This window comes from Zootoca vivipara, chromosome 1 (assembly GCF_965207765.1).
Source record: "Zootoca vivipara chromosome 1, rZooViv2.hap1.1, whole genome shotgun sequence".
NCBI classification, from domain to species: Eukaryota; Metazoa; Chordata; class Lepidosauria; order Squamata; family Lacertidae; genus Zootoca; species Zootoca vivipara.
In genome coordinates this window covers 105,451,584-105,466,774 of record NC_142582.1, presented here as the reverse complement: position 1 = coordinate 105,466,774, position 15,191 = coordinate 105,451,584, and the positions used below count along the sequence as shown (strand labels likewise).

Genomic DNA, 15,191 nt, shown 5'->3' with positions numbered 1-15,191 from the left:
CCCTGTTCTATGCATTCAGGCACCCATTAGAGAGATGTTATTTTCCTGTGCTTTTGGCTGATTCCTCTTTAATCAGTTTGCTCTGTTCTAGCTGCTGGGTACTGCGCTTGGATTTTCAAGTTCTGCACATTTTAATGGTGAGTTTTATTTACTGTGTTGCTTTTATCAATCTATATTGTGATTATATTATGGTCAGCCATTTGGAGCCTATTTTGAGGAGAGAAAGCAGGATAACAACAACATCTCTAGTACGTAATTTAGTACTGTACAGGCAAGTTTCTGGCCCCCAAATGAGGTAATTAGGCTACTATCCTATATATACTTGCATGTGTCAGTAGACAAGCATAGGATTGTGTTGTCAATCTAATTATTCATGCTAGTTGTCAATCCCACTCTCCTCCTTTCTTGTTCACTGTGCTTTCTGTGCTAATGGGGCTGGAAAATATATCATATAATATCCCTGTGAAATTCCTTTTCACTCTTTCCAATGATTCTGGATGAATCATTCAGAATTCCGCATCAGTGTGATTTTGTATAAAAATTCAATTGCAACAGCAATAACAACAACAATATGCTTCACATACATTATGTTATGTAATCATTATTACACATATGTAAGTTGGTAAATATTAGTATCCCAGTTTTGCTGATGGAAAGTGGCTTATCTGGGTGAGTTTATGATAGGTGTCAATATTTCAACTTTCTGCAGATTTTCCAACTGCACCTCAGACTCTTAGGCACTACTCTACATTAGCTATACTTAAAAACAGTAGTTTGCATATTATTTTAAGTGTTCAACCACAATGAAGTAAAATGTGTCCTTTATTTAGGCTAAGCTGTTTAGGGTGCTTTGAGAAGACTCTGATGGGTGCAGGCAGGGACTTCATGAAATGCCCTTCATGATGGTCTTGTACTCCTCTGGTCCCAATTCCCCAGTCATACCTCGGGTTGTGAGAAGAGAAGAATCCTTGGAAAAGACCCTGATGTTGGGAAAGATTGAGGGCACTAGGAGAAGGGGACGACAGAGGACGAGATGGTTGGACAGTGTTCTCGAAGCTACGAACATGAGTTTGACCAAACTGTGGGAGGCAGTGCAAGACAGGAGTGCCTGGCGTGCTATGGTCCATGGGGTCACAAAGAGTCGGACACGACTAAACGACTAAACAACAACAACAACAACAACCTCGGGTTGCGAACGTGATCCGTGCGGGAGGCACGTTTGCAACCCGCAGCGTTCGCAACCCACAGCGCTGCGACTGCACACGCGCATGACACAATTTGGTCTTCTGCGCATACGCGCGACGTCATCTTGCGCTTCTGCGCATGTGCAAGCGCCGAAACCCAGACGTAACCCGAAAACGCGCAACCCGCAGCGTTCACAACCCGAGGTATGACTGTACAGCAATATAGAGACCTATCCACTATCCTAGGAGAGACATAATTAAGACTAAAGCAAGTAAGTGGTTGTATTGATAGCTCCCACCAATATATTTTTACTTTAAGACAAAGACAACATAATGTTTCATGTATGGAAACTAACAGAAATCAGGAATTTATGCTTAATATTGGTTGGGTTTTTTGTTTTTTGTTTTAAACAAGATCAGAGAAAGGAACAGATACTAACTGTAACAGACTCCATAAAAGAGATCTCTAGAACTACTGTGTTTTTAGAAAGATGTGGTGGTGAGTCTCTCACTGCCGTCCTCCCTTCATTCCATTGAAATTTCTTAACGTGAGTACTCTTTGTCAGGCGCCTGATGATCTCTTCAGCAAGCACATGCTCTTTTCCCCTTGTGTCTTATAAATATAATGCATGAGCTAACATAACGGGCCATTTACTGTAAGTCTGTTTATCAAAAGGTAATGATGTCATGAAGCGCCTCTGTGTCCATCAGCTTCAGGAACAGAATTGGAGTGCCCTCTGCTGGTTGGAGATTGTCCTTGCCGCAGAAATAATATACTGTATATTAGGACTTCAGCTAACCGTATTCTGAGAAGAGTGGGTGAACTACATAGAGGGCAACTAGACCACAATTTCTTATTCGCTTTGCTGTTCATACATGCTTTGAATTGTTCCTCTTGTTCTGTGAAACAATTTTTCCTAATCACTAGTTTCAGTCCTCCTCACCCACCTTTCTTGCACTCTCTGAGTGAATGGGGCTACAGGCAAAATGTACACACCTATGTAACCTTTTTTTGCTCTAAGCTGAATTTCAGGATATTAGTATTATATGTTTATTTATACCCTGCCTTTCACCCTGATGGGACTCAAGGCAGCTCATACTGTACATAGAAACAGGAATAGCTAAAAACGTAGAAAAAAATCCACAATTTTAAAAAACCAATTACAGTATATATATTGTTTAAAACATACAAATCATTAAATATAGCACAGCAGGGCACAAGATTAAACAAAACAAAACAAATACTGGTGTTAATCGTGGTGGGGGGAGTTTTGCACAGTGTTTACCTGAGTTATATGCACTTCACCATTTCTTTAAAACTTGGTATGTGGAGGGTTGTGTTTTTTTTAACAGAAAACTAACCTACTATTCATCTAGTAAGAAATAAAATGTCCTCATTAGCATACTCAAACTTAAGCATTAAGTTTGGGCACTCTTTGGGATAAAATAAATAATAAAATTAACAGAGATTTGTCATTTTCTTCCTTTTGGTATGCCAAAACTGCTGAGGACGTTCATCTCTGCCAGCTCTGTTGCACTAACCAGAAGAAATCTGGTACTTGCTGGGGCAAGTATGAAGGGCATCTTCTCTGCAGTCACTGATGCCAGAGGAAATGGAATTTAACAGCCTAAGGAAATGCCTCTAGCAGGGTGTAAAGACCTAAGGAAGATATTTGCTATTCTATGAAACTGCCCCAGTGACCACAACAGCACACTTTCAATCATTGTTGAGTTAAACAAAACTGCACTCACTTGGAAGCGCTGATGCCAACCGAGCCATACCATACTTTTTGCCGCATTTTTTCCGGTTTAACTGGCGAATGCTTACAGCAAGGCAGCAAGCAATATGAGGGAGAAACAGGAAAGAAAACCTAGGTTATTATTTTATTATATAATCATAATTCGTATCCCGCCCTTCTGTCCTACGAATGGAACCTCCAAGATGGCTTTACAATTCATAACAAAACAACAGTCAAACACACTCAAAATAATAATAATAATAATTTAAGCAAATACTGTAAAGCAGACAATATAAATGGTACAAGTTCAGCTAACATTTATACAATAAAGGCAAACGTAACTGCTTAAATTTATGGAAATGGGATTTCCCTTGGGATTAGGCTTTGAAGAATGAGGCAACCCTAGCCAAATCCACAGCAGACACATTTGCACCAATATTTACAAAACAAATTTCTCATTCCAAATTCTGATGTGGCATATCACAGAAAACCTGTATATACAGTAAACTCTCTGAGGACTTGCATACTATCCTAGTCTCTTCATCACTGAGAAATTGTTCTACTTATTCAAAAACCTTCAACACCTGTTTGGCAAGCCCACCTCATAACCTGAAAAGAGCTAGTGTAGGGCAGTGACTAAGAAACCAGTCCATCCCTGGTGTAAATCTTACCAGGTGACCTAAGGCAAACCTCTCTCTCTCTCTCTCTCTCTCTCTCTCTCTCTCTCTCTCTCTCCCTCCCTCCCTCCCTCCCTCCCTCCCTCCCTCCCATCTGAAATATGTACAAGGTGAGAGAATGAAATGTACCACCAGAGATTGAGGATTTCAGTTTTGAAGGTTCTTCCACATTCCCCCACAATAAGAAAACTAGCACATGTTCTAGCCAGACTGTTCTCATTTTCTATTTGAAGTTTTTTTTAAAAAAATGTGGGGGAGCATTCAAAATTATGATTGCCCTTGTGCAATCTAAACAGATACAATCCATTCTACCACCTCAACACTTTCCCACTTCATTCTGCTACATGTTTGGACCTGGCCTCAGCCCAACCAATTCCAGTTGCCACATCTCAAAAAGGATGCCATAACACTGGGGAAAGTATACAAAAGTGCAACCACAGTGATAAGTCGTTGAATCGTTTTTACCTATTAGGAAAGGTTTTAAAGCATAGTGGAAAAGTCTACTATGGGGGAAATCATGTGACAAAGTTATGAAGAGTGTGGAGACAATGGTTGGATTCCCCCCCCCTCCAAATCCTAGAATTTGGGATCATGTAATAAAATTAGCTGGCAGTAGTTCAGCCTGGCAAAAGAAAGTGGAATTTGTGGTACCTAAATATTCAAAACATATGAAAATAGAATCAGAATTATAGAGCTGGAAGAGACCATGAGGGTAATCTACTCCAACCTTCTGCAATGAATGAATCTTTTGCCCAATGTGGGGCTCAAACCCTGAGATTAAGAGTCTTACACTTGGGGCTTTTTTCCAGCCAGAACTCATCAGAACTGAGTTCTGGCACCTCTTTTGTGCGTTCCAGCACCTCTGCAGCGTTGCGGTGTCCTTCCCCTAAAACACTTTGGTTCCAGCACCTCTTTTCCTATATAAAAAAGCCCTGTTCATGCCCTACCAACTGAGCTATCCTAGGGGATGGCCTGCTGGGTTCATGGCCTGCTGGTGTCCTTCCCATCAGCTAGCCATTCTTAGAATCAGGATGCTGAACAACATGGACCATTGATCAGATCCAGCAGGACTCTTCTTATTTTCTTAACAGTTGATCCCCCAGCTGTTGTCCACTCCTGCAAGGATTACCACATGTTGTTGATACATGTTTGAGCTGACTATCACAAACTCTAACAACATTTGCAGAGGTGTAAATTCTTCAGGTCACTTCAGCTTTTTCATTGCTAAAGGGGGTGGGGGAGAACATTCTAGATCCCTCCAGAAACTAGATCCCTCCAGAAAGTAGCAAGAGAAAAGAATAGATCCTGAGGGTCTCTCAAAAGCCATTGCGACCTACACTCTGGTGGAAAGGCCAGGTGAGGGGGGAAATTGTTTCTTGATGTAATGTTTGTGACTGTGGGAAATAGACAATACTTGTCATTGGGGTCCGTTGCCTGCTGGAAGAAGGGGGCACGACCCAACATAGCTCCCTAAGAGGAGCAGAAATAGTAACTCTCCAAAAATAAACAGGGAGAAGGAATGAGCCGAGAGCTGCAGTTTCAAATACCAGCTTTCTTCAGCAAAGGGGGCGCGGAAGGGCAGAGGGACAAACGGATAGCTTGGAACGCAGGAAACAGCTTCCTTATATGGGCTCATCCGCAAGCGACAGAGCTCAGTCGACTGGAATGACTGTGTCACAAAATGTGAAGCCTTCAGGGGCTGCATTGAATGGAGTTTTCTGATCTTTAAATGATTCCTCCAGATTCTTAAGATGCCAAAACCAAGAGGCTGTAGTGCCAAAAAAGGAGCATTTCAAACTGGGATGTTTCAGGAAAACATACCACATATGGATGTACATGTACACATACACAAAAGAGCCTACACATAGTGTGTCATCCTACCAAAATATACCACCAAAATATACACAAAACCTTCTCATGGGATCACATTTATTTGTCTTATATGCAAGCACTGCAACCTATTTATTGTTAAAAAAACAAAACAAAACAAAACCTTTTACATGGAAGTTTCTAATAAATTTTTTTGTCCGCTGCCCATAAGTAAATTGCACATATGTACGTCACAGGACAAGACATCCTCAGGCAACACGCCTATCCTGCTGCTCCATCTCACTGAAAAGAGTACTAACAATCCTTTCTAAAATGGGAATAGGAAGCTCAGATGGCTATAAGTGCAACCCTTTCCAAAGCCCAACAGTTAAGGCAATCCTTCGGCGGCACACACACCAGATTCTATCCTATTCCTCACACAGCGTATGAAAACTGCCTCATAAGTGTTCCTTGAGGTGTGGGGAACAACTTCCATCAGCTCCAGCAAACATGACCAATGGCCAGGGATTATGGAAGTTGTAGTTCAGCAACATCCAATGTCTCCCCACTTGTGTGCGATCAGCATGTGCACTCCTGCTGACATGTGTGCTGTTTTCAGTGCTGAAAGGAGGGGTTGAATGGGGTGGGCAGGGGCGGGGACAGAACAGGGGAATCCCCACTCACATGAGTCCCGGTGACATGCACAGCAGCTAGGGACGGAGCCTCTGCGTAAGTGGGGATTCCCCTGTATATTATTCATATTGCGAGACGGTTTCAGTGACAAAAAGAAAAGACAAAGGGATGCAATGCAGTCAAACAGCTCAGGCCTTTAGTTTTAGGGTGCCCCCCTCCCCAATTCCCATCAGAGGCCAGCAGGAAATGAGTTCCCATGAGTAGAAAGGTAGATGTAGTAGACATCAGCACAAAGGGGACAAGAGAAGTCAGGAACAGGAATGACGGTGTGCATGTGTCTTGTATATATGCATGCAGAGAGAAGAAAGGAGGGCATTTGTATATTATTATAATTAGTACTAAAATTTCATTTCTATATGGCACACTCATAAAAAAATATATCTATGCAGTGTACAGAAATCAAACTAAAACCCATTTTAGACTGAATAGCCGTCTCCCCATGTGACATAGCAATGAGGAAAGTTTAAAAAGCAGTTTGTCATGTTTTAAGAAAGTGAATTCTACTAGGTAGCAGAAACCCCTCGCATGGCCCTAAGGAGCTCTTTTGATCCAAGTCATTAAGGGGATCGTTGAAAATGATTCTTTTGTCTTCACACTAATTTTGTATGCTGGATTTTAATACATTTTTAGGACTTTAGAATTGTACATTATGCACTCAAGTGCAGGCTTTCCAAGTGTAGTAAGAATATTCTGGCGGGTTTAACCCAGGAGACAAAAGTTGCAATCTTATGGAACACTTACTTTGGAAATAACTCCTATGGAATTCAGTGGGATATACTTTCAAATAAACTTGAGCAGGATCTGAAAATAATAATGGAGTGGTGAGAGAGGTAGAGGAATGAGGAGTGTACAGAACCCTGAAACTGTAAAATGGAGAGCCAAGAAAACGGTATAAGGAGGGTTGAAGGCAACAGGCAGATCAATAAACAGCCCTTAAATCTTTGTATAAGGTAATTTGGTGAGAGTAGTTTCAAAGGAGTGAAACAAGCAAAAAATAAGATCAAGCAGAGACCTGGGAGGATAAAAGTCACAAAGAGTTATAAATTATATACTTGAAAAATGTGTAAAGGAAAGAGAGAGACAGAGCAATAGGTGGAAGGAGAAGTGGGATCAAAGGTAGCTTTTTCTAGGAATGGCAGAGATTTGAGCTCTTGAAAGAAAAGGGAAAGAAGCCGAATGAACGAAAGATGTCAAGAGACACAAAAAAGCCAGGAGAGAACAAGGTCAATATATGGAAGAGATTGCAAGACTGGAATATAAGAAATTAAAAATATAAGAAAAGCCTGTTGGATTAGGCCAATGGCCTATCTAGTCCAATATCCTGTTCTCTCTGTGGCCAACCAAATGCCTATAAGTAGAACCTAAGTACTAAAGCACTCTCCCCTACTGCCTCTGACTGTGGAGGCAAATTATAGCCTCCAGCATGGCTAGCAGCCATTAACAGATTTATCCTCCATGAATTTAGCTAACCCTCTTTGAAAGTTATTCAAGATGGTGGCTATCCCTCCTTCCTGAGGGAGCAAGTTCCATAGTTTAACTACACTCTGTGTGCAGAATTACTTCATTATCTTTCAGGAATCATCCAGCATTCAGCCCTGAGTTCTAGTATAATGACACACAGAGAAAAAAACTTTTCTCTATCCACTTTCTCCATGCCATGTATAATTTTATAAATGCCTATCATGCCAATTCTTACTTGCCTTTCTCAAAACATTGCAACCAAACATTGCAATTGTACCAAACATTGCAAACTTTCCTCATAGGGGAGCTGCTCTAACCACTTTATCATTTGATTGCCCTCTTCCAAATGTTTTCCAGCTCTACCATTTTCTTTTTGAGGTGAGAACTGTACACAGTATTCCAAATGCTGTTAAAGCATATATTTGTATAGCAGCATTATGCTGTCAGCAGTTTTATTTTCAATTCCTTTGCCTTTTTCACATCTGCTACAACTTTCATCAGCTATCTGCTATGACAGCAAGATATTGTTCCTGGTCAATAACTGCTAGTTCAGACCCCATGAACATATATATGAGATTAATATTTTTGCCCTGACAAGCATCATTTTACACTTTTTTTTACACCCATTCACTCAGTTTGAAGAGGTCCAGCGTCTTTTTTATAACACTGAACAATTTTGTATCATCTGCAAATTCTCTCACTGAAACTGAACGGGGTCAATTAGTATATCTTTCAATCGTGTCAATTTGTTTCAGTGGAAGCCATTACTGTATAGGAATCTGAATATACCTCTTTTGCTGATCACTCTGTGTGATAGAGGGCTTTTCTACCATGTTTGTACATGAAACACATTTTTTCACTGAAACCAAATCTGGAGTCTCTTGCAACTTGAAACACCTCAGTGGAGTTCAGATTTAAAATCCTTTGAATATCCTTCTTATAGGCTAATTTGACCACACAACTCCTGACAGCAAGCTGCAATTTTATCTTTCCCACACATCATGCTGCCGGGATCCAATGATCCCAGGCCTCTCCCTCAGGGGGCATATGTAGACCCATATAGCCACAGTGTCCTAGGAGGCGAGAGATGTGTGGTGTAACAGTGTTCAGCCAATGGTTCCCTCCTTCTTCCTTCAGTGGGCTCAAGTTGGAAACTATTCAAAGAATGAAATAAATGTGTGGAAATAGAATTTTAATATAAGTCTTTCCCATGGCTTTGTGCTCAACACTCAGCAATCATCAATGCAAACTAACAGCGAAAACTAAAACGAAAAGGGCTGGGAAAGAAAAGATGCTTAAGAGAGTTATTTTGGTGAGGATGATGAAAAATGTTATTGAGGATAAGGAGATAACCCCAGCAGGCTGAAAATAACTAGGCAGCTATTCAGGGTGCCAGGGGCTGACGAGAAGGCCTTGGGGAGCTCCAGGCTGAATGAGGCCAGAGCTCATTCGAAATAAGCCGGCCTAATTAGGGAACATGAGTTCAACTACATTTTCCAGATTCCTGTTGGAGAATTTGGCCATATTCCTAGGGAACAGCTGGAAGCCCAACACTTTTGCAGGCCATTGGGTAGCTTCAGGAGGAGAACCACTGATCCATTACACAGAAACCTGAGTGGAACAGGCAATGCTCACCTATTCTGATCCTCTTTTGATGGAAGGTACATGTCTCCCACCAGCCAAAGGTCAACTATGAATAGGACACAGTAGTATATTTCAGTCCAAGAACTAGTGAGTAGATATGAAAGGATATTTAGCAGTGAAGTCATTCCCAAGGAGCTAAGCACTAAGACTGGCTCAGTGCATTGCATGTGTGAACTACAATAGTCTGGATGGAGAACAGCAATGTCATATCATAGCAAGTGAAGATTGCCATATATGTATGATGTGACTCGATGTGTGGGTCTTATGTACCACAATTGCATAACACGCTGCTCCTCAATTGTGGCTCGTTGTCCACAATCATAGCGTGTAGCAAGTTTGCACCAAACTGTAGCACTGCAGAGGGTGGACAGTTCCCATGATGGCAAGTCTGAGGTACAAATAATAACATTACATCACTCTATGATACATTGCAAAAAGCAAAACTTTGGCAGAATAGCACAGTAGGACTGTTTTACACATGACTTTCTTAGGTATACCCTAAGATTCTAAAGTCCATCTAAAATGTAACATATAACATATGTAAAAGGTAAAAAAGGCAAAGGACCCCTGGATGGTTAAGTCCAGTCAAAGGCAACTGTGGGGTTGCGGCGCTCATCTCGCTTTCAGGCCAAGGAGCTGGTATTTGTCCACAGACAGCTTTCCATGTCATGTGACCAGCATGACTAAACTACTTCTGGTGCAACAGAACACCGTGATGGAAGCCAGAGTGTACAGAAATGCCGTTTACCTTCCCACCGCAGCAATACCTATTTACCGTGTTTCTCATATTTTAAGTCATCCCTACAAAATAAGCCATGGCAGGATTTTCCTGAGTTGAAGAAATATAAGACATACCCAAAAATAAGCCGTAGTGGTGGGAGCAGGTCTGGATGGCGCCATGGAAGAGGAAGATGCCTGTCAGCGCCCGGAACCGGCTGCTGCTGCCCCTCCAAAATGTCCAGCAGCATGCACCGCGCCAAGCGCTGACCCGGCGGCGGGACTGGCAAGAGCCGCAGTGTGTGCTGCTCCAAGCCCCAACCCGGCGGCGGGACGCAGCAAGAGCCGCAGCGCGCGCTGCTCCGAGCCCCGACCCGGCGGCGAGACCCGGCAAGAGCCTCAGCGCGCGCCGCGTGGAGCCCCGACCCGGCGGGACCCAGCAGCGTGCCCTGCTGAAGCGCCGACAACGCGTGCAGCAGCAGCCAGTTCCGGGCGCCGAGCCGCGACAGGAAGAGGAGGGACGCAGCGGGACGCAGCTACAACGACAAAAAACACCCGGCCGAGCCTTCATTGGCCGCCGCGGCTGCCACTCGCTGGTCCCTCCTCTTCCTGTCGCGCGCGCTGCAGGTCCCTCCGGTCCCTCCGCTGGGTTGGCGCTTGGCGCTGGCGCTGCTCCAAGCCCCAACCCGGCGACGGGATGCAGCAAGAGCCGCAGCGCGCGCTGCTCCAAGCCGGGATCCGGCAAGAGCCTCAGCACGCGCCGCGTGAAGCCCCGACCCGGCGGGACCCAGCAGCGTGCCCTGCTGAAGCGCCGACAACGCGCCCAGCAGCGCATCAGCAGCCAGTTCCAGGCGCCGGACAGGGGAGGTATCATACTGTAATTTTTTAAAAAAATAATAAGACACCCCCCGAATATAAGCCATAGGCTTATTTTCTTGAGGAAAAAAGATTATAAGACATGACTTATAATATGAGAAACACGGTATCTACTTGCACTGGCATGCTTTCAAAGTGCTAGGTTAGGAGAAGCTGGGACAGAGCAACAGGAGCTCACCCCATTGCACAGATTTGAATCGCCAACCTTCCAATTGGCAAGCCCAAGAGGCTCAGTGGTTTAGACCATAGCGCTACCCGCGTCCCTATAACATATGTATGAAATTATGTACAACGTAATACTTTTTTGACTGATTCTGCCATTGATCTGGTTGGAATCATAATGGATTGTGGCTTCATTCTAATAAGAGCAAGCCTCAGTGAATTTTGGGCTCATGCACTCATGACTGCCCTCCTCCAGTGTGGATGTAAGGAGATCAGAAGCTTTCACCTCTATTTTTTATTAACCAGTTTGTTGTTTCATCCAAACTTGACAAACTGTGGTTGATCTTAACTATGGTTTGTTTATGAAGCTGTCTGGTTTCAACAAACCATAGATAGGCTAAAACCATAGGTCAGCTTTCAGATGTAACACTAAACTGCAGTTAGTCAAAACCAGAATCAAAACCTTCGGACCTCTTCCTTGAAGTCATGCCATAGAAAGAGTGGGAGGTAAGATAGCCCAAGGATTGTTGTGGCTCATTCCTGTCACAATAAACCATGGTTTAGTGCCTGGCAGTAAGTAAGCAATTGTCTCAAATGGGCTTGGCAGACCAAGGTATCACCTTACAGCCCTTTTGGCTGCCACTGGCTTAGCTGCTCTGATATCACAGTGCACCTGTGCAGCTTTTGGATTGGCTGCTGAGGGAATTTGGGAAACCTTAGAATTTTAATGCTATACCGATGAGCAACTTTTGATAGCTTAAACCACATAAATATTGCCTAGACAACATGGGTTTTCAAATGACACCTTTTGAATGAAAATAGTTTCAATGCTTTCATAATTTTCCAATACAAAGAACAATTGGTGCTTATGAGATAATACTCAAAAGGCATCCATACAAATCAGCCTGATCTATGCTGGTAGCAGAAAGCATTTGCTGTAAGATCAATTTTCAAGTTTTGGGGAACTGTTAGATAGATTGGAATCAAAATTTTAAAAAATCCTTCCAGTAGCACCTTAGAGACCAACTAAGTTTGTCATTGGTATGAGCTTTTGTTTGTGTGCATGCACACTTCTTCAGATACACTGAAACAGAATTCACCAGGCCCTTATATATAGTGAGAGGGTGGGGAGGGGTATTACTCAGAAGGGTGGTGGGAATGGGTGATTGGCTGATAGGTGTGGTAAACCTGTTGACGACTGTTAACAACTGCAATTGGTCTTACAGGAAAAAGCAAGGGGTGAGATGGCTAAAAATAGATTTATCATGTATAATGAGATAAGAATCCAATGTCTCTATTCAGTCCAGGTCTCTCCATGGTTTTAAGTTTGGTAATAAGTTGCAATTCAGCAACTTCTCTTTCCAGTCTATTTCTGAAATTCTTTTGTAATAAGACAGCTACTTTGAGATCTTGTATAGAATGTCCAACTTCATAAGGCAACCAATGCTTCAGATATATGCACTAGTTAAGAGAGATTCAGCCACCAGAGAACATATAGACAGAGAAAACAGACTAGGTACTGCAGTAGGCTGAGGGCCAGAATGTCACCAACTACAAAGTCTAATCTGCAGCAGAGGTATGGCTATTCACTATGAGTCAGTTAACCAGTAATGTTGTTAGCTGGTTTTCTCATAAAGGGCTCCTGGTGGAGTGTTTTGCTGTCAAACAAACAGACCAGTCAGAAGCCAGATTTTGATTTTTCTTCTACTTTCCAAGGAGGTTCTGGCACATCCCAAATATTTCAGCTCCTCTGCTTCTGAGATAGGGTGCCATAATTCCATATTTAGCCATGAAGACACAGTAAAACTGTTGTAAGCCAAAAATGTCTTATCTTCTGAGCTACGCCAATAAAACTCAGAGACAAGAGGAGTTAGGAGTCCATTGTTGTTTACTGCAAAGCAATAGGTTACAGTCGAATCTTTTCGCAAAACTGCAACCCAGCCCAAAGGTCCGGGCAGGGGTATTTATAACATTTCAAACAAAGGATTTCAATTTTCACCAATCATGTATCATTACCTCATTTCATGTTTAATACGCATGTGCAATAAGCATTGCTGACTAAGCTTTGATTCCCACTGTGATCAGTTACATTCATTGTGTTAGTATGCATGTTGGGAACCTGTGTTATGTGTAGCCATTTGCACCATGTATCAACTTATGTTCTAGCTTATGAGGTGTATCTTCGTGATTTGCATATTAGCTGTCCTTCTGTCCCAGTGGGGGATGGCATCTTGCAAAATCATCAGTTTCCTAAAGCAACAGGTTACCGTAACTTCTCTATTAGAAGCATATTCAAGGATTTAGAGTGGTACCTCTGGTTAAGAACTTAATTCGTTCCGGAGGTCCGTTCTTAACCTGAAGCACCACTTTAGCTAATGGGGTCTCCTGCTGCCACCGCGCCGCCAGAGCATGATTTCTGTTCTCATCCTGAAGCAAAGTTCTTAACCTGAGGTACTATTTCTGGGTTAGCAAAGTTTGTAACCTGAAGTGTTTGTAACCCGAGGTACCACTGTATAGGGGTTTACATTATCACATTCATTATGGCCCTTTGGGCCACTACCACATAACTATGGAAAAGAAATGTCTGTTGGAGCAATTGAGAATGCTAATCCTTACTTTTTCAGTGTAAGAGAACTCCTTAAATCAGGGGTGGGTAACTTGTGGCCCTCCAGATGTTGTGGGACTCCAATTCCCATTAGCCCCAGCCAGCATGGCCATTGTTAAGGGATGATGGGCACTGAATTTCAACATCTGGAGGGTGGCAAGTTCCCCATCTTGCCTTAATGAAAACTTCAGCTGAATAGATGTTACCTACAAAAGTCCCGTTCGTCCACCCCCAAGTCACTGTTCTAATCATCTACTAAAATGGAAGCAGAAGAGGAGAAATAATCATTGTGGTTTAGTACGCTTCGCACAGACATCTCGTTGGCCACTGAGGAAAACAGGAGGCTGGGCTAGATTGGACTTTGGTCTGATATTTTCTTATGGGCTCTTCTTGTGTTCTTACTCTTATGCAAGTTTGACTTATGGTTAAGATCCTGGTTATAATAACCTGGCTCTTAGTCTTCTACCCTAGATCAAGTCATTCAGCATGTTTGATGTGAAACTAAGCCCAGGTTACAATCGGTGTTGACCCATCCAGTTGCACCTACCTGCAAAGCTGGAGAGTTGGTCAGGCTAAGATGGTTTTCCTCTGGGGCGAAATCCTGGTGAGCTCGTCGGCCCATCTTTGCTACTACCTACGTGGAGGACAAAGAATGATTCAAAAGGGGAGCTTCAGTCACAACATGCGTGGTCAAGGAGGCAGATGTACAGATCAAGCTTGGGCTAGCAGGTTACACAGTCAGTCTTTAGGGAAGTTCATATATGGCAGGCATAGGCAAACTTGGCCCTCCAAATGTTTTGGGACCACAATTCCCATCATCCCTGACCACTGGGATAGCTAAGGCTCATGGGAGTTGTAGTCCCAAAACATCTGGCGGGCCGAATTTGCCTATGCCTGATATATATGGCGGCTCCTAAAAGAAAGCCAATGGGAGTGAAGGAGGCGTTTGTTGGATTCCAGCTCCCACCAATGGCCAGCGACTCTGGGGGTTGCAGCCCATCAACACCTCACACCCCCCCCCCACTCTCCGCTATAAAACAGGGAAGGGGCCACCAGAAGGGCTGTTGCCTCGGGCAACCAAAGCCCTCGGCTGGCGGTCCTCCCCTCCGGCAGATCGGGGGAACAGGGCAAAAGGCAGCGCGTGGAGCGCCGGACGTTAGGACAGCCGGTAGGCCTCTCCGTCGCCATGGCAACTCGGGCCCGCTCTTCTTCGTCTTCTTACCCCCTTGCAGACTTCCTCGTCCAGCTCCAAGTCGTCGTCCATCTTTCAGACCGAGCCGCTCACTTCCGGGAGAAAGTCCCGCCCCCGCGCGCGTCCTTAGCAACCACTGATTTCCCTTTAAAGGGACCGCAACCTTTTCTGTAGTCCTCCACAGCCCCCGTGCTGTTCAACCTTATAGGGTCCCTGGAGGTTGTTGGACTACAACTCCCGCCATCCCTGACCTTTGGCTAAACTGGCTAAAGACGGTGGGAGTTGTAGTCCAACAGCACGCGGGGAGCGAGGGAGGGCCCTTTACTTCCATCTCCCCGGATATCACCCGGCAGCAACTTTCCCCCGCCACTCCGAAACAAGCTAAGCGCCTCCTGGAGCCGCAATATTTTGTCCGCTTGTTAACGTCGGAAG

General features: G+C 43.7%; 1 protein-coding gene and 1 long non-coding RNA gene across 2 annotated transcripts in view; both read right to left on the bottom strand.

The window, feature by feature from the left end:
- IFT43 (intraflagellar transport 43) overlaps positions 1-14,861 on the bottom strand; it is a 50,480-nt gene extending 35,619 nt beyond the window's left edge. Inside the window, exons 1-3 of the mRNA XM_035108145.3 lie at positions 14,790-14,861; positions 14,115-14,201; positions 2,937-3,007 (exon numbers count right to left, since the gene is read on the bottom strand). Of these exons, the coding sequence (XP_034964036.3) occupies positions 2,937-3,007; positions 14,115-14,201; positions 14,790-14,831 (200 nt within the window). The 5' untranslated portion in view covers positions 14,832-14,861. The remainder of the gene's footprint in view (positions 1-2,936; positions 3,008-14,114; positions 14,202-14,789) is intronic.
- On the bottom strand, positions 568-1,940 carry LOC148687700 (uncharacterized). The gene is made up of 2 exons (XR_015950656.1): positions 1,184-1,940; positions 568-942 (listed from the first exon to the last, which is right to left on the bottom strand). It is a non-coding gene; the product is annotated as an uncharacterized LOC148687700 (long non-coding RNA).
- Positions 14,862-15,191: the final 330 nt, after the last annotated feature.